We start from the raw sequence: 25,008 nt of genomic DNA on the forward strand, positions 1-25,008 counted from the left end.
ATACCTAAGAGGATGGTGAACATTTTGGTACCAAATAGTAACCATTAGCCACTGGTTACCGTTCCCCAAGATATTAGCCCAAAAGTTCGAATGTCGGAAGATTTAAGGAGCCATATTTCAGGAACCGTAAGTCATAAATGTTTTGCGAATTTTAGCGAGAAACAGAAGAAAGTGCGGATAAAAAGTTTTACTTTTACATCTAGGAACAATCACAGTTAACCTTCTCGCTCCATCTCTCCATTCTTTTAAGTTCGTTCTGGCAATGCTCTTTGAGCATTCTCTCTCAACTGGTTGAATTTATTTTCATTGTGGTTCGCGTCGTCTACGGTTCGCGTTTGTTTTCTTTTACATCTTTCATTAAAATGTGGCTTGCATTGTGCTGCCATCTGATGTCCAAAATAAAATTTCTTGTCGTGGCCAAACTGGAGAAAGGAGTGCTGAGGAGGTAATTAAACGTGGTTACAAAGGTATGTAAAACGAAACAAGTATTGATTTCATAAGAAATTATCTCTAATTGGCATTTATTGTATTTGAGCGGTCAATCGTTGTTGATTTTAAGACTGTAGTGCAAGTGAGAGAACTGTTTTGAAATTTTCTGTACATGTGCATTTCTAGAGGGGTTTTAAGACAATCCACGTGCTCAATTTTTGTCATTATGAAGATTGTGTGATAGTAAGTAATGCGTTTCTTGTATATTAAATTTCAGTATGTATTTGCTTGAAAATTATCAAATAGGTTTCTGCGGTAAAAAAAGAGCATATATATGAGCTAAAATATACACTTCTCGAGTTGGCGTTTTCATCGAGTATGGTAGCTAACATTCGATTAGCTCATTGTATTGGGAATTTGCGTACACATTGATAATATGCCTGCAAAGCAGCATATCATGAAAACTGTTTTTATATGAAAAGCACGCACCAAGCTGTACTAGGTCGTCACTCCAAACCAAATATTGTCGTCCCATTGAAGACAGGGCAAGCTGGTGTGCTCGCGATGGGTTGCACCCATAGGAACAAGCGCGAAGCAATAACAGTAAGTATGCCAAGATGATCATCCGTGCGAAAAACACACTAATATGTGCTAGGTACTTTCTATGCATTAAAATCACATCTATTCTCGTTGTTCAGACTTACCTTGTGCGAATTTTAAAGAGTAGGGGCCGACTTCAGTAATCTGTAAGCAATGTATTTATTTCAGTGGCAAACGTGTAGCTGGTCAGATTCCGCAGATATAAGCGAACATAACCTAACCCATTCGTAAAGTGATTGCCATGTTGAAAAGCTTCAGGAATAAATGCTTATCCTCATGTATCAATAATCATTAAAATTATGCGTTTTCGGCCGCACCCACCATAGTGGCGCGCCTGCTATTGCCACCTCTTTGATATTTGTACAGAATTTAATTTCAGAAAAACCTTAGCTGCATTGTGAAATATACTTAGATCATGCATTCTGTCTAGTTCCGTAATTGGCATAATTAGTATGAAACATTACTTAAGTAGATTCATTCTTTCTGTGGTGTCACAATTTTAGATAAACAGCTAAGTAAAACGGGTTGTTTCCGTAATTAAGTAATATTTCTACGGATTCACTCGAGTAGACGATTCTACCGAAAACAAAATTTATAGGTAAAATGCGATGTGAATCATTTATCGTAAAAAAAAAAAAAAAAAAAAAAAAAAAAAAAAAATTTGAATTGTAGTGAACGTATTCTAACTGTAACTATTTACTGAAGCGAAAGAATACAAGAATGCGAAAAAGGTGGAAATAAACGGCGGGAATGTTCTGTTCGTGTTAGCAATGGACGTTTACGATGGATATAATGCAAACATCAATCACTATTGCTGTACATTATTGTAGAAAGTTATGATTTGACGTTGTCTATGGCTATGTAGCTGATTCGACAATAAAATGTATTATTATTATAATTATTATAACATAGGATTTTATTACAAAGAATTGTGATAAAGAGCGTCATATCATACAGTAAAGTTTTTGCAGCGTCATGGTATGTTGAAACTTAAAATCAACTGTGCGAAGTGTGGAAAAAAGTAAAAATTCAAAGCAGACGAATTTCTCCTCGCAGCGGGCCATTTGTACCCGGGAAAACAATAAAGCCATTTTGAAGGTAAGAATTATTACGCTGATTTAAGTGTTTTTGAAGGTGAAAACTATTGCAGATATTTTATGTATTTTTCCACTATCTTCGTTTATTCGTATGCCCCCGTCGCTGACGCACCTGCTCTCTACGGACGGACCCCGTCGCTCCGCTTGGGCCCCCTGCTGCGCTCCTGCTCTGACTCTTAGATAGCATTCGTGCTTTTTAGTGGCCACCATAGCACAAGTTGGCTCGTGGCTTATGCGCTAGCTCTTCATTTCCTGCATGTTCTGGGAAAAAAAAAAAGACCTTAGAATGCAATAAATATGTGAAAATTTAGTAGAACCGTCTGCTCGAGTAATGCCATTTCTACTTCACATGCACTGTAGATAAAAATCGCATTACCGAGTACGTTGCGTTTCAGTAGACTGATGTTTGTGCATTTCTGCACAAACTTGTGTTAAGAAAACTTCAATGTGATGATTAATTTTAGATGTTATAAATATTTTTATATATACACTTTTTAAAGGACACTTGGTGAAGACCAGCATAGAACAAAGAGCTATTTCCGTTTCACTGCTCTCCCTCACCTCCTCACACACACACACACACATACACAGCTGTACAGAAAATTGTCATTGACTAATCAACGTAGCGTTTCGTACTAAAGGAAAAGATACGTTAATCATCAATCTCAGTCAACGCCTTCGAAAATTATCGCATGTTGAATTCAACATTAGAGTATGTGGCCAGAAGCATTTTTCGATTTTGAAAAAATGATAAGAAACAGGGTGGATTGATTTAAATTACTTGAAATTTTAAAGAAAAATCGTTGATTTAAATCAAATTCCGAAATAATTTAAAGTGAAAATAAGTAAAGTACCGTTTCTGTTCTGTTATTTTGATTATGGAAGATGATAATACAATTAGACTCAAATGTACAGTATGTACAGCATAGTATGAAAACAAGTGTCATGCAGGGGATGATTAGGGAAAATCCCGTTTTGAATGGGTAACTGAGCAATCCCGTTTTCTTCTCTTCGTAACTAGTGTTTATATTGTAAATCATTAACTATTCCAACGGGGAAATCACCATCGATATTTAAGACGAAGATTCTTTTGTGTGCGGGTCTATATATTTGTTCCCAGATAATAGGGCGTATTTTAGTGTCCTATCCTCCGAATTTTTTTTAGATTTTATAACTTTAGGCAAAATGTATGTATTTCGTGCCGCAAGCTAGTTGCAGTTTCCATAAAAATATGCCCATGCCAAATATAAGTAACTTTTGTGGGGAAAAAAAGTGTCACTTTGATAAGCGTTGCTGTACTTTTTCCTTAATGCTTAACCTTTTAAATTATATCGCCTATTTTTAGATGATAGGATAAAATCTTCATTATTCGATTAAAAAAGTACCAATAAAGCTATTTACTTCGTTTTATCAGGACTGGATGCATTGTAGAGCACGTTATATATGCTTTCACGCCTCTCTGCGTCGAGATATTGGATGTGAGGACGTCATAAATTAATTTTTTAAAAAAAGATATTTTTGTGCCTATATTTATTATTTTTTGGCGGGCTTACATTTTGCATTCAGAAGACTGAAATTCTGCACACTCATCCAGTGCACTCTTAGTATTGAAAACGAGGGGGGGGGGGGTCCAAAGGGGCAAAAATGTTTTTAAGAAAATGTATATTTTTAACAAAAAATGCTCTTTTTGTGATTTTCCCGTCTAAGATGGAGACATATGAATAATACCATCTGAAAGGCTGTTCTATTCTGAAGAGAATGATGTACGAACCATGATCTTAGGATAAATAGGGATGTCTCAGGGAACTGTTGATGCCTTCCATTTCAACTCAGGCAAAAAAAAAATTGTATCATCATCATCTCAGATATTGTTGAAACTTTTTTTTATAGCAACTAGACATGTTTTTAAGAGACCCATATTTTTTGTTTTGTCGAAAATAAATTTCCCGCCAAGTAATGGGCCATCAAATTCGGGGAGTACAATTCATGAATTGTAGAAGACATGGAAAATGGTCAACTTCGGAGCCCCACCATTCAACTATGGAGACAGGTAGAGTTATAATTCTTGTTTTGGTATGTACATAGGTATATAAATAAACTATATTTTATTATAGTTTAGTTTGAGCATGCATATCTTTTTTTGTAAATAAATTAACAAGTGAACGTCATTTTATCTGAAAATTCAAAGTTTGCGAATTTTTTTCGAGCACTTCCGGTTCGAATCTTAAAATTCTGTTTTCACGGTTGGTAAGACCTAGTTACCCACTTTCCCATAATAATAATAATAAGTTAATAATAACTTTGTATCCCTTCTGTGTGCAAACGTTTTGCCGCAAAAAGAATTTTAGGAATTGTAAAATTTTCAAAAATCGCAATTTTCTCGAAAACGCCATCTTTTAAAATTCAGAAATTTTGTCAGATGGTTCAACCTTACATGAATAATAAACACACTAATTACTATTCTCGACCGATGCTTCATGAATTAGCTACAGCCTTTTGAAGTTAGCGAAGTTTCTTTAACTTTAGTGTCACAGTTCCAACAACAGTGGAAACAATAAAAGTGCAATGATTTGATGATGTTTGTAGTTCACATTCATTAAATGAAGAATAAAAGGTCTTCTTGACTGGTTTTTATTATTTTGATCAAAAAGGCTCTCTGAAATAGTAAAATGAGCCTCCCCCTACTCCTGTTTTCTTCAACAGAAGTAATCTGAGATGGAAATTACGAATACGAAACACACAAATTTGAAGTTTACTTACTTAAAATGGTCTTCAGAAACAAAATTTCACTGATATATATATATGGGTGATTCCACGAAAAAGGGAAATTTTCCGTCACGGGCATTTCTTCAAACTACTACTAGAAAGAATCACCTCATTTTTATTTATTTTTTTTTTTTTTGGTAGTAACCTTCACAAAGTAGGTATGCCATGTATAACAGTTTGCAAATATAACACGAAACATACGTAAAAAATTAATTATTACCCAATTTCTCAACACCGTGGGCTGTCACAGACTACAGTTGACTGATTTTAATCAATAAATTACAACTGAAGTCGCAAATCAAACATCATTTAATGGTAATTAAATGGAAGAGAACACTTCAATGTTTCGGTTTTGTGGAAAGTAAACCTTTATAACGATTATTTTCGAAAGCTTGACTATGCTTCGTTTCTGTCACCTCTATTTCGTCTCAACCCCATGGCAATAGAAAAAATTATCATTGCTCTCAACAGATAGCATGGTCGTCCACATTGGCAACACCCACAAGAAGACAAGGCAGATATGTTTGACTGAAGAACAGAAAAAGTTGTGTGCACGTGTTAAAAGCTATAGGAAAAATATTTTTGTGTGTGGAAAGCAGGTGCGTATATTAATTGATACTCAACACCGTGGTATTTATTACTGAATGTATTTGTATGGTATATACCTTCTTTCCCTTGAGGAACCTACGCCTTAACGTAGGAAATTCGTACACAATTACTCACATGTACTGGTTAAAAAGTGGGCCGGTAAAGATAAATTATATTCGATTTTCTCAACTCCATGGTTCTCAACTCCGTGTCCATCTGAAAACTAAGGAATCCACGGTGTTGAGACAAGTTCACGGAGTTGATAATCCTATAGTATTTGTTATGCTCATGCTCTTCCAAATATTTGTTCTTTCAATATATTGATAGAAATAAAGCTCGTTTATGGTCTAGTGACTAGTATACTCGCCTTTCGTGCGTGGTTCTGGGTTTGTTTCCCGGCGGAAGCCTAAAAATTAATGGTGTTTACTTCGTACAGTGAGGCAATTGAAAAACTCATTTGAGTAGAGATGTACTGAAACCTGATCGCGCAGACCATCGCAACAGTCGTAGGAGCCGACACGCTGACCACGTGTCATTCACACTCAAAGGCCGGCTGGTGGATCCTAGCCCATTTAAGGAGTGTTTCGCGGAAGTTCATATTTGGGGCTGTAAGGTAGCCAGAGGTAAAACTTCAGTCAAGTCAAGATGGATGGTATCTGTTTTTAACTTATTAACGTCTCAATCTTATGATCAGCTAATTGTTTTCTTTTCAGGGATTGTCGAAGAGTCTGAGGGCAATGTACGGACAGTCAATTTTATGACGCGGATCGGGAGGAATTTCTTCTGACCTACTAAACCTGACGTTTAAAAAGCGTTGGCAGTTGTCATTCTGTGTAGACTAGAACAGCCCTTCCCTGTTTCCTCAAGACATTTCCTTCATTGGAGTGGAAAATGAGGACTACATAACAAAGAGCATCGAATTATCCAAAGAAAACAGAAATGATGAGTGCGTTACATTGTCATTTTGTGTGCATTATACAGGGCGTTTCAAAACAATACCGACAACGTTTGGGAGGTGATTCCTAACACCAACTGCACGGTGATTCCTAACACCAACGGTATTGCACTTTCGACGTGTTGAGTTGATCACACAGAAAAAGACGGTTTGCATAAGCTCAGAAAACAAATGAAGTAGACAATAGACAGGTTTAGCGACTACTTCATATGTTTCGTAAGCTTATGGGAAAAGTTTGTCCTCTCCATATGATAGTCAACATATTGAAAGCGCAACAGTGGCGGATCCAGGATATGATCAAGGGAGGGGCTAAACCATAGTTTACCGCTTTATCCAGTGTAAAACAGAATTGAAGTCCATTTTATCCAGTGTATACCTCAGTGTCAAGGGGGGGGGGGCTATAGCCCCTATAGCTCCCTCTTGGATTCGCCCTTGTATATATATACTCAATTTTTGAACCTTCATTAGATATATTTTCATATGTTTGCAGTATTTTCTGGAGTATTTTTGTATAATAAATTACGTGTCATCTAGTTTGTTAGAATTTTATCCAACATAAGGAGAATAATTCTAACTTACAAAAACTATTGGAAAATTATTTCAATTTTTATGTAAATTATAAGCTTAATCACTTATAAACCAAAACTTATCACCCAGATGTATCACATTTCTCAACTCCACAGCAATTTTCAACTCCGTGTTAACTAATCTCAACTCCGTGACTTATGGTCTCAACTCCGTGGGTGCTAAAAAGTTTATTATTTATTATTTACTACACCAATAACGATTCAGCTCTGCTGAACACCTAATTAACATGTACTTAGTAGTAGTAAGTGCATGTGATATTTTTATCGAAATAGGCGACCATCAACGGAACAAAAATTTTCCAAGTGAAAATTTCCCTTTTTCGTGGAATCACCCATATATATATATATATATATATATATATATATATATATATATATATATATATATATATATATATATATATATATATATGGACCAATCATTTGCTTGCTTGGTGTCTTCGTTATACCCTGGCCGGTGAATGATGATTTCTGACAGCTCAGCTCGCGAGGACAACTGAGGAGTGCGGTGTTGCCATGTGCTTCTCGCGCAGGGGGAGAATCATCTGCTTCCTCGTTGAGGGCGACCGAACTATGCGGGCGGCGAGATTTTTAACATTTCGTACTAATTGTTAATGAAAAACGAATGAAAAACACAATATATTTTATAATATTAATTATGTATTAGTCGCTCATATTCGATAACAGCAATACGATAGAGTTGAAATCTACAGTGTATGTAAGAAAGAAAATAAATTTTAGTGTGAAAAACCCTACAGCGAACATTGAATATAATATGCACCAATGTAGCACTTTTTTTATATACATAATGAAAAATTTTCCTACATACCTTTTACTGTCACTGCTCCTCTAGAGGAAAAACACCACAATCTTCGAATAATTCATTCTCGCCCGAGGGAACACTTCCCTCTTCAGATGTTTCAGCCTCAGAATCACTATCACTGTCACTATCTCCAACGTTTATTATAAGTCTGCCTACTCTTTCTTGCAAAATATCTTCCGATTCCCACGCTCTTTTTATATCACCCCGTGTATGATCAATTACTTTTCGCCACTGTTCGGGTGAAACTTTTTCTATAGCTTCTTCTACGAGGTTTCGCACAGACGTTAACGTGAACAACTTGTTGTTTTCTGCTACAAAGTCCTTCACTTGGCCCCAAATCATTTCAATAGCATTAAAATGACAATGATACGGAGGAATCCTAATTACTTTGTGCCCATTATCCATTGTGCTATTTTGTCTATTGTGTATTGTACATATCTGTGTTTATGAAGCTTTACTATTTGAATAAGTTCGATTTTTGTCATTGACGTGTTGAAATCTTGAATATATTCTTTTGCAACCAATCTAAAATTTCTGCTTTTTGTTGCTGAGTGTAGGGGCTTTGCATAGTTGTACTGAATGATAGGATGCATTGTCCATCAAAATGACAGAGTTGGGTTTTATGTTTGGAAGGAGTGAATTGACAAACCAATCATAAAATTTTTCCCCTGTCATCTCTTCATGATAGTCATTAGTGTTTTTTTTTTTTTTACTGAAACAGCAGTCAAACCGGTATGAAACCCTCATATGAACCTGCATGTAACAGAATGAGACGACTGCCCTTTCCAAGAGGTGTTTTTGTTGTGCCTGCAATAGTATCATCCGTCCACCCCTGCGACCTACTATGATTTGCATTAACCCGTGTTTCATCTATCCACACGATGTTTTCTCGATGCTCTTGTAAAATGCTCCGCAAAACTGACATCTTTTGGCAACATCTGTTCTTTCCAACAAAACTTTTCGCCCTGAATACTTCTTCCACTTGAACCCAAGACCTTTCAATACCAACGATAAACTAGTTTTACCCCCATCGAACAAACCACTATCCTTAAGTGAAACAAGTAGTTTTCTCTGGGTGGGAAATTCTTTTCGCTGATAGTAATCATAAAGATGCCGCCGGATCGCATCTTTTTTAAATGCATCCAGATTTGTCACTCTTGAAGGTCTTTTTTTATTTTTTCCCGGAGTTCTTAACACCCCTGAAGGCTTATTCAAATTTTCTGGGCACTTTTCTTTAGTGATCCTTGTCACTGTGGCTGTTCCGATATGCAAAGCTGCAGACACTCTCTGGATAACCTTAGAAAGTGGAAGTAATGGTCCTCCATTTTCCCTTTCTGCCTCAAAATATTCCCGCAAATTATACACAAGTCCCCGAGATTGACTATTTAAAACAACACGTTTCTCCTTTCTGCTTGTACTTGCCATTTTCTCTCAAGGTCCACGTTTATACGAATCAAAAAGAAAAATTAACTCACCCACACAATATTCACACAACACGCCAAAGCGAAGTTCTAAACAAAAGATAACCAAAGGGACTTGACTGAACGGGCGACAAAAGAGAGGGAGGGGGTGAGTGAAAGTTTGGCAATGTGCGGTGGTTCCCATGGAGACGTGGACAGGTTCTGAGCCTAGGGTTGGTTGACCTGCTGTCTTCTGCTCGCTCGCCGTGACCTTGTGCAGATCTGTCAGAAATCATCATTCACCGGCCAGGGTATAGTAGCATGTAACCGTGCAGATGCACAATAGGTGTTGGTACACTCACAACTCGTCCAGGGGTGTATCCAGGGGGACGTTCGCCTCCCCCCCCCCCAGAAGAAGAAACTTTCTTATTTTGTATATAAATAAAACTCATCCCAATGTTTGGAGCTCTTAAAAGTAACTCTAAGTAGCAGTATTACAACCCCGCTCCCGAAGTCCGTCCTGGATCCGCCCCTGCGTAGCACATTGTCGATAGTCACAAAACGCTTATTTTCACTTCCCTTATGCTCTTCTGGAAACCTGTACCCTGCTGAAGGTCCATGTGGAAGGTTAAACAGCACTTCAATTTCACGTAATTCATGATTTATTCATAATATTTCTGCTACGCATCACTGGCTATCATATGTATATGTATGTAACAAAAGTTCCTTTTTTCAAACTTCTTAAATCTACACTTTGAATTGCAGAAGCTCGATTTTGGGGGAAGCATGAAGTTAGTTCATGGTGACTCGTTATTGCCATAAAAACTTCGCCATTTTCCGAAAGTCAAAGGTGACTTCGTTGAATACCAGTTACCGGTCGCACACTTTCCCATTCTTTTTTTTTTTTTTTTTTTTTTTTTTTTTTTTTTTTTTTTTTTTTTTTTTGAAGTTGTCGAATTCAGTTCCAGGCAACAAAACGAGAGTAATACCCGGAGTTTGTACTTGCACTATATTCACGAATTCTGCGGTTTTAATACTGTGTATCTATTTTCGCATAAGGTTATGCCGCGTTAACTCATTCTTTCCCCCCCCTCCCCTTAATACCGTTGCAACTCGACCCGTCTGCATCTCGATCATCTGAAAGCGTTTTTTAAAGGGATGCAGCACCATCAGAAATCACTTGACACGGTTCGGGAAATTGTAGACACTTATTTTCACGTATTCGAACCGTTTTCTATAACCTATATTTTCGCTTTTCTTGGAGTATTTTTAGAATCTTGTCTATGGCTATGAGTATGTGAGCCGAATCGTGTGTTTTGTCGTCCCTTATTACAACAAAACTGTCAGTTGTTTCATATTCCGGTGATAACTGAATTTCACTTTGCAGAATAACAGCCCAGTATTCAATAAAGTCCATATGAAGTAAAATAGAAATTGTATCTTGAAATTTTATACAATGCTTTTCGCTAGGAATTAATTCTCTTTGGATTTTCTTGATGTAGGAATTACAATTCTTACAGTTAAACCAGCAATGTACGATATGAAAACAGAAAGTGGCACAGTTTTTTAATGAGATCATAGTTTTCCCATATGGCATATGTAACACTTTCGTTTTCATCAGAATCAATAATTAAAGACTCTACACTTATTTCTTCCACTCCAGGACATTCACATCAGGCCCGCAACCAGCCACAGAGGTTTGGGGGTGGCATGAATATGTGAATTTGAGAAAATCATTAAAACTTCTCTTACAAATAGCTAAATTGTGTTTTTTGTATTAATAATAGCATTTTGTTAAGGTTTGGAGGGGTTACGAAAAGTTTAGGGGGATACAGGCCCCTAGCCCCCGTCTGGTTGCAGGTCTGCACCACATTCCTGAAGAAGACAACTGTCATTTTCTACGGATCATACTACTAAAGGAAATAGATCACTCATGACAGCTTCACTACAGGCTGAACCTTTGATTTGTTTCAACGCAGTAGCAGCTAACTTAAAATTTGCATAATACACACACACACACACTTCCCTCGCAGGTTGCGGACTGACCGACTTTAGTCGAATACTATAAAATTCCTAGTGATCCATTCTTATGCTGGGATTGTTCAGTTTAAAAAGTCCGTAAGCGTAAGGAAACTTTTTTGTCCTTTTTCGATCACTGTAATGACATCGCACTTAATTGAGACTTCGTCTGGAGCATTCCATCACTGGGGTAATAGTTCAGGCTTTTTACAGATCAGAATTTATTGGATGGCCATTTCAAGTAAACTTAAAATTGATGTGTTTCGTAATCGTAATTTCCATCTCAGATTACTTCCGTTGAAGAAAAGAGAAGTAAAGGGCGGCTCATTTTACTATTTCAGAGAGCCTTTTTGATCAAAATAATAACAACCAGTCATGAAGGCCTTTCATTCTTCATTTAATGAATGTGAACCACAAACATCATCAAATCATTGCACTTTTGTTGTTTCCAGTGTTGCTAACTGTGACATCAAAGTTAAAGAAACTTCGTTAACTTCAAAAGGCTGTAGTTAATTCATGAAGCATTGGTCGAAAATGGTATTTGGTGTGTTTATTATTTATTCATGTAAGGTTGAACCATCTGACAAAATTTCAGAATTTTAAAAGATGGCGTTTTCGAGAAAATGTCGATTTTTGAAAATTTTGCAATTTTTTGCGGCAAAACTGTTGCACACAGAAGCGATACAAATTTTTTCTCGGAAAGTGGGTAACTAGGTCTTACCAACCGTGAAAACAGAATGTTAAGATTCGAACCGGAAGTGCTCGAAAAAAATTCGCAAATTTCGAATTTTCAGATAAACTGACGTTCATTTGTTTATTTACAAAAAAAGATATGCATGCTCAAACCAAACTATAATAAAATATAGTTTATTTATATACCTATGTACATACCAAAACAAGAATTATAACTCTACCTGTCTCCATAGTTGAATGGTGGAGCTCCGAAGTTGATTTTTTTTCATGTCTTCTACAATTCATAAATTGTACTCCCCGTCTTTGATGGCCCATTACTTGGCGGGAAAATTTTTTTCGACAAAACAAAAAAAAAAAAAAAAAAAAATGGGCCTCTTAAAAACATGTCTAGTTGCTATAAAAAAAAAAAGTTTCAACAATATCTGAGATGGTGATGGTACATGCTCTGCCTGAATTGAAATCGAAGGCACCTGTTGCCTGAGATCCTGTTTTATACGGGAATCTGGGGTATTTGGGGATATTATTTTTCGCGGACGTACTTTTGCATGTAGAAGTTTGAAATTTTGGACACTCATTCACTGCATCCCTTAGTATTTTTCAGGTTTTTGCCTTTAAACAGAGGCGGTAGAGAGGGGTAAAAAGTAAAAAAGGGGATATTTCTTAACAGAGAATCCATTTTTTTCGTGATTTTCAGCCCCAGATAGCCTACACGATAAAGACATTTGAATCGTACCGTTTGAAACTTTTATTTTGAAGAGAATAATGCACAAATCATGATTCTAGGATAAATAGGGATGTCTGAGGAAATTTTTATATTACATACGGGTCATCTGGGGTATCGTGGGGATGTTTTTAGCTCATTGTTAAATATTTTTCCCGCCCTTACTATTCAAGATAGAAGCTTGAAATTTTGTACACCCTTAGTATTTCCCAGTTGATTTTGATATCTGTGCGTTAAAACAGGGGAGTCCGGGGGGGATAAAAACTTGAAAAAAATCCCGACTTCTCTCAAAATTTTCCGCTTCAGGAACATGATTGGGAAAATGTGAATGTTACCGTTTTAAAGGCTGTTCTGTTCTGAAGAGAATGAGGTATGATCCATGACCCTAGGATAAATAGGGATGATGCTTGACTAAAAGTCTATAATTTACAAATAAATTAAAAAAAAAAAAGCCATAGTTGACGATTGGGGATTAATTCAAAATTCAACCCCAATACTTTCACTTAAATGGCATAATTGGCATTTAATATTAATTCGTAATGCTTTTTCTTCAGTTCGCGACTTGTATTATACGAGGAGAAAGATTTTATTTAAATCAAAAAAGATTATTGTATTTTTTATAAAAAACTTTTTTTTTTCTTCCACCTTGGTAAGAAATAGAAATACTGTTCTTAGGAAGTTTCCAAAAGACAATATCAAGGCTCATCCAATGGTACTAGGGCTGGTTTCTGGAACATTGTTCAATTTCCTAACGTTGTTCGAAAGTAGACTTATTTACTAAAAGCTAGTTCCAACATTAAGACAGGGTTAGGTTCCAAGGTTGGTCGTCCGTTTCTAGCCAAGTTTTGAAAATTTACCGGGAAGAAATGAATAGTTTGCTTGTTTGTGTGCTTGATAATGTATAAGGAGAGCGAAAGTTCTGTTTGTTTTCTTATGTAAATGATTCTAAACATGGAACTATTTGGCAAGTGGAGGGAACTACTTAGCGGAAGGTAACTGCATGGTAGGATTGTGGGAGTATATACAGACACGCAGCCCTGAATATCAGGTAACATTATTACATTTTGTGAAACAATAAGATGATAATCAGGAAAATTTATTAAAAGTAAAAATCATGGCTTTAAATTGTAGAAAATGTGCTAAGCAAATAACTGTAAGGAAACTTGGATAAGGTTATACTTTTCAATGTAACGGTAACAACCAACATGGCGGCAAGATTCTAGAACACAGGTCCCCCTTCCCGTTTAAGCTGTAACAGAGAGAAAACAACATGCCCTACGGGATTCTAACCCGCCTTCACCAGGGATGGCCAGAACCGGAACTTTGTTGGCATCCGCTAAACCCGAAGCTGTTGGCAGGCTGTGAACAGTGTGCTAGACGAAATGGTGGAAGCGACAGGCAGGCGGCCGCTTGTCTCATTTCGCTAAACAGACTGTGTAACTGACAAACTCATTTGGCTAAACATCCACTGGTGGACCTTTTTTCTGGAAGCCACAAACAGGTCTGGGCGGGGAGGGCACAAGCGCGTGGTCCTCTTTGCAGTGTTTTGAAGGTAAACTTTGTGCCTCCGTTACGGGTCTTTGAGGGCTTTCGGGTCCAGGTCTGGAACCGGTTCTAAAAACCAGATCTCCAAGAACCAGTTCCGCCGGAACTGGAACTTTGTGGCCATCCCTAGCTTTCACTCGCTAACGCTCGCTCGGCTATACTGTGTGAATTAAATATTAAACTTTGGTACAGAAAAGAGCCAATTATTAAGCTTCTAGCGAAAAACTAGGCGGACGACCAAATCCGGAATAAATATTTTAAGACAAAATCCAAATTGGATAATGTGATGCAGCATTTGCAGTCAAAACAATTATGATCTATGCGGTAAAGCTAAAAGGCTAATCCATGCACTAACTAGAGACATGAGGGTTGGCAAAAACCATGATTTTTATTGAAAAAATAAAAATATCCCGTTTTTTGGGGGGGTAAATAATTTGCTCTATGTATTTATATCACATACGGACAGAAATAAGTTTGTTTCGCTTTTGTGTTACTATGCAACAACCGGGTTGTGCTGGAAGGGGTCACATAAGCTTAAAGCTGAATCCAAACCGCTTCTCGGCTTACATCCGAGAGAAATTGTCCTCCATTTGAAGTCGAAACCGGGACTAATTGGTGACAAATGGCGATACGTCTGCAGACTCATTCACGAAGGTCTGATAAAAATACGTTGTACTTATCTTTGTATAACTGTTATTATATTTGTCAAGAGACTTCAGAAGAACTAAAAGATACACAGTTGCACAAGTGAAACCATTATACTGAATTACATATGGGCAATTACAAAATACTACAGAGTACAGAAGGACTAATTTAGTCCAAGTTAGTTCACTACGACTTTTATTAGCCCAAGTTAAGGAAATACAATGACTTAATTTGCATATCAGTAAGAAACGTGAAGATACGAATCATTTGAGTCCACTTTGACTCTGACCCATTTATACATAAATAGATACTTCTGATTTCAATAAATGCATCTCGTGGGGTTTGTATGACTCCTCCCCCCCAAAAAGTACGGCATTTCGATGTATTTTATCAATAGTAAACATTATTAAAACGAAACAGTATTTAGAATTTTTGTTTGATTGCAATTGCGTAACAATAATAACAAACTATTAAAAGAAACCATAAAATAACCAGAAAAAAAAAAATGCTTTTATAGTATAATCTCTAACATGGGAGGGTCCCACAAGTTGTCGCTAAAATCTGATTGCCACATAGCACATCTGATAGAGCATCATGAGAAATGAACATGTGCAAAATTTCAGGTGCTATGGACCAGAAGGATAGGAGCTACGGAGATTCAAAATTTGAATATCCAAAGAATTATATCATGGAATTATGTACGATTAAAGTAAATATCTTGAAAACCGTTAAAGCAATCAAAACAAAAGCTGCACAATATAATGAGAACAAAATGCCCTATCGAAACCCATAAACATCGTTGCCATAGGTGAAGCAGTATTGCCAACTCAGCATAAAAACATTTTATTATAAAGAGCACTACATACAAATGTGCATAGATTTAAAATGCACTATTATCAGTAAACACAACAGTGAAATGTAGTGGTACAGTGTTGCATACTATTGGAGCTACATGTGCTGGAAATGTACAATGGAGAAGTCTTATATGTGGGAACAAAAGGTAATAAAAGAATGCATTAGAAAAAAGTGAGGATTTTGCAATATACTTCCGTAGCCCGATGAATAAGCAGACAACTCGCGAAAACAAAATGATACACGCGAGGAAAGAAACACGTGTTTTCTAATTCTGTAAACTAGTTCTCCAGGTTATCAATATTTGGAAGAGTGCTTTCTTGGTTTGTGTCTTTCGTGTTAAGTAACTCATTCTTTTATTTCCGCTCCTACATACCATATGATTATATTTGTGCACCGTAATATTACTATATTCACTTTGGAAATGTAATTATTTTGTTACTACCTCATTTCATTTTTAGTCGGTCCGGATAGCGTTGTGGTCTACAAGGCTTGACAACCAACATATTAGGCATCGCGGGTTCCAGTCCCGCCTCGGATATGTTCTTGTAGTACTTTTCACCTTACAATTCATTGTTATCTTTGTTTTCCATAGTAACTCGGATCCCAGTTTGCACTCCTATATAGCTTCTAAGCTGACACAGGACGTAAAAATGGTATCACACAATTTCGTTTCTCAAATGCATCAATACTTTGTGACACTGCTGACATTTTGCTAAATTCATAGTATGTGACCCAGATTCCTTGATTACCATCTGTTGCCACATATCAGACTTTTCCATTGTACATTTTCAGCACACGTAGCTCCAATAGTGTGTAACACTGTACTTCACTGTTAGGTTTAGTAATAATAGTGCATTTTATATCTGTGCACATTTGTATATAGTGCTATTTATAATAAAATATTTTTATGCTGAGTTGGCAATATTGCTTCACCTATGGCAATAATGTTTATGGTTTTCGATGGGGCATTTTGTTCTCATTATATTGTCAACTTTTGTTTTGATTGCTTTAACTGTTTTCAAGATATTTACTTTAATCGTACATAATTTCATGATATAATTCTTTGGATATTCAAATTTTGAATCCCCGTAGCTCCTATCCTTCTGGTCCATAGCACCTTAAATTTTGCTCATGTTCATTTCTCATGATGTTCTATTTGATGTGCTATGTGGCAATCAGATTTTAGCGACAACTTGTGGGATCCTCCCGTGTAAGTAATAAATGGGAAATTTAGGTCTGGATATAATACGAATAATATACGGAGTGAAACGTGATACCCTACACGTGTGTGTTCATCGAGATATTGTGAGCATTTTTCGTTTTTTGATTTAATACTTTTTTTTTTAACACTTGGTTGAAACCTGTCAACCCTGAGAGAGAGATACACCGTTAATATGATGGATTTCGTTTTACGTAGATATGTCTGCTAATGCCCCAAATTCGATCCCGACTTAAGCAATGTTCCGGAAACCCGCTCTAGTACCATTGGATGTGCCATGATATTGTCTTTCGGAAACTTCCCAAGAACTGTTCTTTTAAAATATTAAAAAGTATTTCTAGCCGTATACTTTAATGTTAAATTCAGCATGCGATAAGTTTCGAAAGCGTTGACTCAGCTTGATGATTAATGTATCTTTTTCATCAGTACGAAAAGCTACGTACATCTCTCTCTCTCTCTGTATATATATATATATATATATATATATATATATATATATATATATATATATGTGTGTGTGTGTGTGTGTGTGTGTGTGTGTGTGTAAATATTTATAGTTGTACTAACCAACTTATATTAAGTATTCTATATATACACCACTGTTATTACGGACACCGTGTGCAGTAGTAGATTTTCCAGTGTTATTTTGCTATTTTTCGAATGTGGGCCGGTGTCCCAGCAGTAGTGAAACATGTGGACATTGATCGTCAGTTTTTACCGGCTACATTCCGATCTCAACATTTGCAACAGTCTTCAATTTCGTATATCTTCCATAAGGAATTCTTCACTTTTTTTGAGAGTCCCCTTGGGCACTTTTAACTGAGCCTCAATTGCTGCACCATTGTATTCATAGGTAAGGCTTCCTTTTTCGCCTTCTAATCCATCAGTAATATCTTTAGTTGAGTTGCTGTGTTTTAAACGTGGTGTCCTGCGATTTTCGGACGTCTTCTACTCGCAAACTGTGCGTCTTTCAACATTCTTTGCATGACATTTCGTCGAGGTTTTTACTTGTAGAATCAACTTCCAAGTGTTGTAAGATGTATTTTCCAACACCCTGTATATATACCTAGTTATATCATAAATACTGTCAGAAAGTTTGGAGTGGTGCTGTAGGTATCCGGAGTGGCACAGTGCTGCCATCTGTGTATAAAGCGGAAGATGCATGTAGTGTGTGTTTGACTGTTCATGACATACGTTAATATTGTACTGAGTTCTGATGTAGTCTGGCGATTACGAAAATCGTGTAACAGTAATTGCACTACACAAGGTCGGGAAGACAGTAGGTGAGATTTTCAATCTCCTGAAACCCCTACAAATCAGCAAGAAATTCGTGTATCGCGCCATACAGCGATACACCGAGACTGGAACGGCAGCTGATCGCGCAAGGGATGCCAGACCACGAACGGTACGAACCCCGCAGGTCCTGAAAGCAGTCGCAGCAAAAATTCGAAGAAATCCTGTTTGAACACAAAGTGTGATGCCTGCTGAGATGAACATCAGCAGAAATTCCATGTCTCGTGTGCTCACGAGTGACGTACATCTTCGGGCGTATAAGAGGCGGATTGGTCACTTTCTGACCCAAACATTAATGTCGCAGAGGGTCCTTAAATCAACGAGACTGTTGCGACGTTACGCTAACAATCTGCACAGAAAAATTCTGTTCACAGACGAAAAGGTGTTCACAATTGAGCATGCGTACAACGCCCAAAATGACTGTGTGTATGCCACATCATCTACTGCAGCTGTTGAGGCAGCTTCAAGGGTTCAGAGGGCACATCGTCCTGCCTCAGTGATGGTTTGGTGGGGCGTGAGCTACTCAGGCACAACCCAGCTGCATTGGTGTTCCTGCCAATGTGTACCAGGACACAGTGCTAACACCTATAGTGAAAGCACTGTCTGCTACCATGTTCTCTGGAGAAAGGTGGAGCTTTACAGCAGAATTCCGCTCCAGGCCACAAAGGGAAAACAACCCAGAACTTGCTGACACGGAACGTCCCCTACTTCATTTCTACCGCAGATTGGCCTTCTAGCAGCCCGGACCTTAACCCGTTGGACTACAAACTTTCCAGTCCTTCAGGCAAAGGTCTGCAATAAACGGTGAAACAATCCTTGATTCGAGCAGTGAACGATTTTCCCATGCACGTGGTGCGTAATGCCATTGACCAGTGGCCGGACAGACTTCGTGTCTGCATCAAGGCCAAGCGGGGACATTTCGAAAGATGATTCGTGCGTCATTTGTACAACATATCAATGTAAAACATGACCAAAGTAAATTGCCTTGGTATTAATACCCCCTGAGTTATTATAACTAGGAATATATATATATATATATATATATGTAGGGGATAGACAAAAAATCTAAAAACACTTCATACAGGACACGTAAGTTTGGCTCTTCACTGTACAACACGTGTTGCGGTTGCCGATCGCTTTTTGTTTTCAATGTGTCATGTGGACCTTCCTCTTCCGTCAGCAATAACCAGTTTACCTTTGATTGTCATGGTGTGAAAGTGGTGCGGTAAAATGGGCGACCTGACAGACTTCCGAAGAGGCATGATCGTTGTGCCCATCTGGTTGGAGCTTCAGTGACAACAGTGGCGAACACTGTGGGGGTATCGAAAGACAGTGTCCAATATCACGAAGGCATACACAATTCGTGGGCAAACGACGTCTGCAAAGCACAACAGTGGTTGAAAGACAATCCTGTGAGATAGGGACCGGAGGGCATTAAAACGGACTGTAGCAGCTGAAAGGAAGACCACTGCAATGAAAATTACGTCTGAACTCAATTCCGGTCTACAGAACCCGGTTTCGTGGAATACAGTGCGACGGGAACTTCATAAAATGAAAATTCATGACAGGGGTCGCTATCGCCAAACCCTTGGTCACAGCAGTAAATGCGAAGCGGCGTATCCCAGTGATGCAAGGGACCACAAGCCTTGGACTCATGAGCAGTGGAAACACGTAATGTGGTCCGATGAATCTACGTTCACTTTGTTTCCCAACAACCGGTCCTGTTTACGTATGGAGAACACCGTCGCAGGCCTATGAGACAAACTGTCTGCTCCCAACTGTAAAGCATGGGGGTGGTTCTGTTACAGTATGGGCAGTGATATCGATGTTTATCAATGTTTCTTTTGTGATTTTTTTATAGTTCGTTATTATTGTTATGCGATTGCAATCAAAGAAAAATTGTAAATATTGTTTCGTTTTAATAATGTTTACTATTGATAAAATACATCGAAATGCCGTACTTTTTGTGGGGGAGGGGGTCATACAAACTCCACGAGATGCATTTATTGAAATCAGAAGTATCTTGGGTATCTATTTATGTATAAATGTGTCAGAGCCAAAGTGGACTCAAATAATTCGTATATTTATTCACTTTTCTTACTGATATGCAAATTAAGTCGTATTTCTTTAACTTGGACTAATAAAAGTCGTAGTAAACTAACTTGGACTAAGTTAGTTCTTCTGTACTCTGCTATTTTGTAATTGCTCATATGTAATTCAGTATAATGGTTTCACTTGTGCAACTGTGTATCTTTTAGTCCTTCTGAAGTGACTCTTGACAATTATATTAACAAGTATGTAAAGATCAGTACAACGCATTTTTATCAGGAGTCCTTCATGACTGAATCGGCAGACGTATCGTATTTGTGGCTAATTAGTCCCAGTTTCGAATTCAAATGGAGGGCAATTTCTCTCGGATGTAAGACGAGAAGCGGTTTGGATTCCGCTTTAAGCTTGTGAGCCCTTCTAGCATAACCTGGTTGTTACATAATAACACCAAGGCGAAACAAACTTATTTCTGTCCATATGTGATATAAATACATAAAGCAAATTATTTAAACCAAAAAAACCTGGTTTAAACAAACAAAAAAAAAGTTTAAACCATAAAAAACCTTATATATAAACCATGGTTTTTGCCAACCCTGGTTTGTAGGTTCTGAGTTCCAGAACTTCACTAAGTCTTGACGGGATTTCGCCGAATCTTTGCAGCTATGACTTTAACTGTTTGTGGTGTCCTGACTGTGCGCTGTCTTCCACCACGCTGCCGGTTATTGACATTTCCGTTTCATTGGGTGGTGCGGTGGACTAATCATTCGCTGATTGACAAGGGTTTCAGGTAGGCAAAGATCCGTGGTGGTGACATGCCCACCTTGTGTAGCGCTATGACTGCAACATGGTTCTCGTAGTCGCCCTATTCCATCGTTACACGTTACCACTACCATACCTCGCCGTGAAATGAACGGCTCAGGGACTCCACCAACGATATATATAAAAGCTCAAATACTAAGTTTGTTGGCACTAGTTGGAAATTCTTTGTAAGAGTTTTGTAATTATTTTAAGAAATGGAACTTTATAGAGTAGAGTGATGGTTACCACGCTTGATATGTTCGTTTCTTGTAAAAACACAGTATTTTATTTGCTAATGGCACTATGGGATACATACTATTAAGTTAAATACTAATCTTGTATCCCATTCCCTTCAACTCCCTCTGGAGGTTCAGCAGTAACTCTTCTCCCGGTATACTTATTATTGATTTATTAATCCACGTAGAAGTTGTTCTTGAATCACCAAATTAAAACTGTGTAGAAAACCCCATATATATTTGTGGATTTTTCTTCATATTCGTAATTTTGGTATTCAAGAATATTTCGCACGTGGATTAATAATCAAGAATAAGTTTAGCAGCGGGAGAAAAGTTACTGATCAACCTCCAGAGAGGGTTGAAATCATTTAATATAATATAGTTCTGTATTATTTTGGAAGACAAAGTTAGTATTTAATTTTAATTTACAGAATTTTCGTGTTCGCTGACCATCATGATGCAATAGGGGAGGTAGTCAAGAGGAAGCAAACATTGGTGTAGAATAGTAATAATAGCAGATACAGGTAATCGATATTCTGACCATACCTCAGTACTCAAACCCATCTACCCGGCCATCTATTCGTGTGGTATAGGGAATTTAGTTTTAATGAATAGTAGGTACTCCCAACTTTCTGCATTTTTTTTTCTTTATGGAATTTATATAATTTGAAATGTATTTATGTTTACAGGCACTGTCTTCAAAATGTCTGCCGATCTATCGTGGATGATAATTCGAAACAATAGCGCTTACCTCCAGAAAAAGCGCAATGTTAGGAAGCCCTTCAGTAGTGTAAGTATATATTTATATCTGAGATACAATACTTTTTGCCTGATCTTAGATTTTGTTATAACAGAATTAGAAACTAAACACTTATCAGTAGTAAAACTGTGAGAAGGATATTACGGCTGCTTGAGGACTGTGAGTGAGTCAAATGTTATCTCCATTACAAAAGGTTGGCCACTTGCCATTGATACCAGAAGCATAAGAAAATAGACCTATACTTTCCGTCAATAATCTTAGTCGTAAGTCGTGTTCTTCAGGGAGGAAACATTAGTTTTATTTGCATGCATTTCTGGAGTGCTTATTTTGTGTATTACATTAAATATGGTTTATAGTAATATGATTTGTCTTTATTTTAGGTTCTTTTTGTCGAGTGAAGTTTCAGTGTGTGATTAATTATAAATTTACACTGTTTCAGGAGCCGAACAATCTTACAAATCTGAATTCGTTCCGTTATAATGGACTTATCCACAAGAAAGTCATAGGAATTGAGCCAGCGTCAGACAACAAAGGATTTGTGTTGGTGCATAAGATTGCCAAAGCTCACGTAAGTAAACCTATGAAATTATTGTATCGCGGTTATATCAAAAGAAATATGGGAGGAGTTAAGGGAACAGTTTTTAGTTATTTACTTAAACAGTAGTCAATGTTGATCATTTTTTTTCAATGAAAATTTAAAACTTGAAAACCGAATTAGATATCTACAACTGTGGTAGGTTTCAGCGTAATCGCATTTCTTGCAGCCCTTTGTTTACTTATATATATATATATATATATATATATATATATATATATATATATATATATATATATATATATATAATTTTTATTAATGACGACAAAAGCAGCATATGGCCGTTAGTGGAAATTTTGAGCACCTTTGGTTTTGTCTTTAGTATACATCTTGAGATCGTCTATAAGAAAATAAGCGTTAATAATAGCGTAGTAAAAGAGCAATATATACATACCAAGGAACTTCTAAAGCACATAAATTTATTACTAGAACATACATTACCTATATAACAGTCACCAAGTTATATAAGTAATTTTTTGGACACTGTATATTTTGGAAAGAGAAATCATTCTTCAATTTATACTTTATTTCTGCGACGCAAATAATTTTTCTTTGATGGTAACTCCTAATAATTTCTTTCCCACGAATCAAGAACAAAAGTCTCATCATTCACCCATTCATATATGTGAAACGTTGTTTTGCGGTGAGAAGATTTTAGTGAGTAACAAAGACTACATTCATTATCTGAACTATATGTATGAAAATCGTATTTCTATTACTTGGATCCTCAGTGTTTTTTCCTTATTCATTAATATGCAAAGACTTAGTTATTTGGAACTAAATTAAGTGCTTTCTTCAATTATTTTTGGAAATGCTGGCGGCAAGAACAGACCAGATGTTTCAACGACTCACCGGCGCCAACCATATCGCTCAGTCCGTTTTTATCTCCATGTTCTCATGACTAAGTTATCGTGTTTTCCTGCATTATGGCCAGTGAACTGTGAATCAGGGTGGGAAAAAAATCATGTTTTTTTTTTTTTTTTTTTAATCATTTTTGTTGATTTTTTTGATTTAAATCAAATCTTTTTCTTCGTACAATACAAGTCGCGAACTGAAGAAAAAACACTAGGAATTATTATTAAATGTTAATTATGCCATTTAAGTGAAAGTATTGGGTTTTAATTTTGAATTAATTTCCAATCGTTAACCTATTTCAATCCCAAACAATGTTTCTTAAGCATTAAGGAAAAAGTACAGCAATGTATATCAACATGACACTCTTCTTTTCACGAAAGGTACTGATATTTGGCAGGGGCAAATTTTTAAACAATTGGAACTAGCTAGCGACACGAAGTACATATAAAGTACATAAATTTCGCCTGAAATTAACTAACTCTATGATCTATGGAACCCGGAGGTTCAATGCCATGTTCACAAAAGTTTCCTGACTTCTATCCTTAGTCAACTGAATCCAGTTTATATTTTGTATTCCTATTTCTGCGAAATCCATCTTAATATTGTCTTCCCGTCTGCGCCTAGGTCTTTCTAATGGTCGTTTTCCGATTGGACGTCCAGTTAAAACTTTGAAAAGCGTTCCTACTTTCTTCCAGTCTCGCTACATGCCCTGCCCACCTGAGCCTCCAAGATTTGATGACCCTAACAATGTTTGGTGAACGATATAAATTATGCTGTTCCTCATCATGAAGTTTTCGCCATTCCTCATTTCCGTTCCTTTTGGTTCCGAATATTCGTTTTAGGATTTTATTCTCAAACACTTTCAGTCTGCGTTCTTCCCTCAGCGTAAGCGACCATGTTTCACAACCATACAGCACAACAGGCATAATTATCGTTTTATATATTTTTAAAGCTTCAAATTCCTCGACAGAATTCGCGACGATAAGAGATTTTGAACTGAATAATAACACGAATTCCCTGCTTTTAGTCGATATTTAATTTCTTCGTGAATATCGTTTTCTGATCCTATATATTAGCCGATGGCAGAACTTTCTTTGTCTTTATGCGATGAGCTTTTGTAAGTCAAAAATTTTCTGCAGGAATTCCAAAATAAAAAAAAAATCAAGATGATCAGTTCCAGCAAAAGAAACACTTGTGATTGTTAAAAATATGCTTTATGTGATGTGAAAAACAGTCCAAATGCGAGTTGTCCGTGCATTTAAGACATCTATACATAGCAGGCACGTTTTTATATTTTTCTGTTGACTATTTTATTTCCTCTGACAATTTTTCCTGCACAGGCGCGGCAAATTTTCTGCGATCACATTGCAGATCGCAGCGTGTTCTGCAATGGAGTCAAGTATCCACTTTATTAAAAGTATTATTCGATATTTTAACGCATCCAAAATTTGTCGTATTACGATCTCCAGGAACTTCTATG

General features: G+C 37.0%; 1 protein-coding gene across 1 annotated transcript in view; it reads left to right on the forward strand.

Annotated features, from left to right (window-relative positions):
- Window positions 1-312: 312 nt before the first annotated feature.
- Window positions 313-25,008, forward strand: part of RpL28 (ribosomal protein L28) — a 44,584-nt gene continuing 19,888 nt past the window's right edge. The window contains exons 1-3 of the mRNA XM_081765365.1: window positions 313-467; window positions 22,008-22,108; window positions 22,518-22,646. Of these exons, the coding sequence (XP_081621491.1) occupies window positions 22,022-22,108; window positions 22,518-22,646 (216 nt within the window). The 5' untranslated portion in view covers window positions 313-467; window positions 22,008-22,021. The remainder of the gene's footprint in view (window positions 468-22,007; window positions 22,109-22,517; window positions 22,647-25,008) is intronic.

Source organism: Thermobia domestica, chromosome 7, assembly GCF_964235325.1.
Source record: "Thermobia domestica chromosome 7, izTheDome1.hap1.1, whole genome shotgun sequence".
NCBI classification, from domain to species: Eukaryota; Metazoa; Arthropoda; class Insecta; order Zygentoma; family Lepismatidae; genus Thermobia; species Thermobia domestica.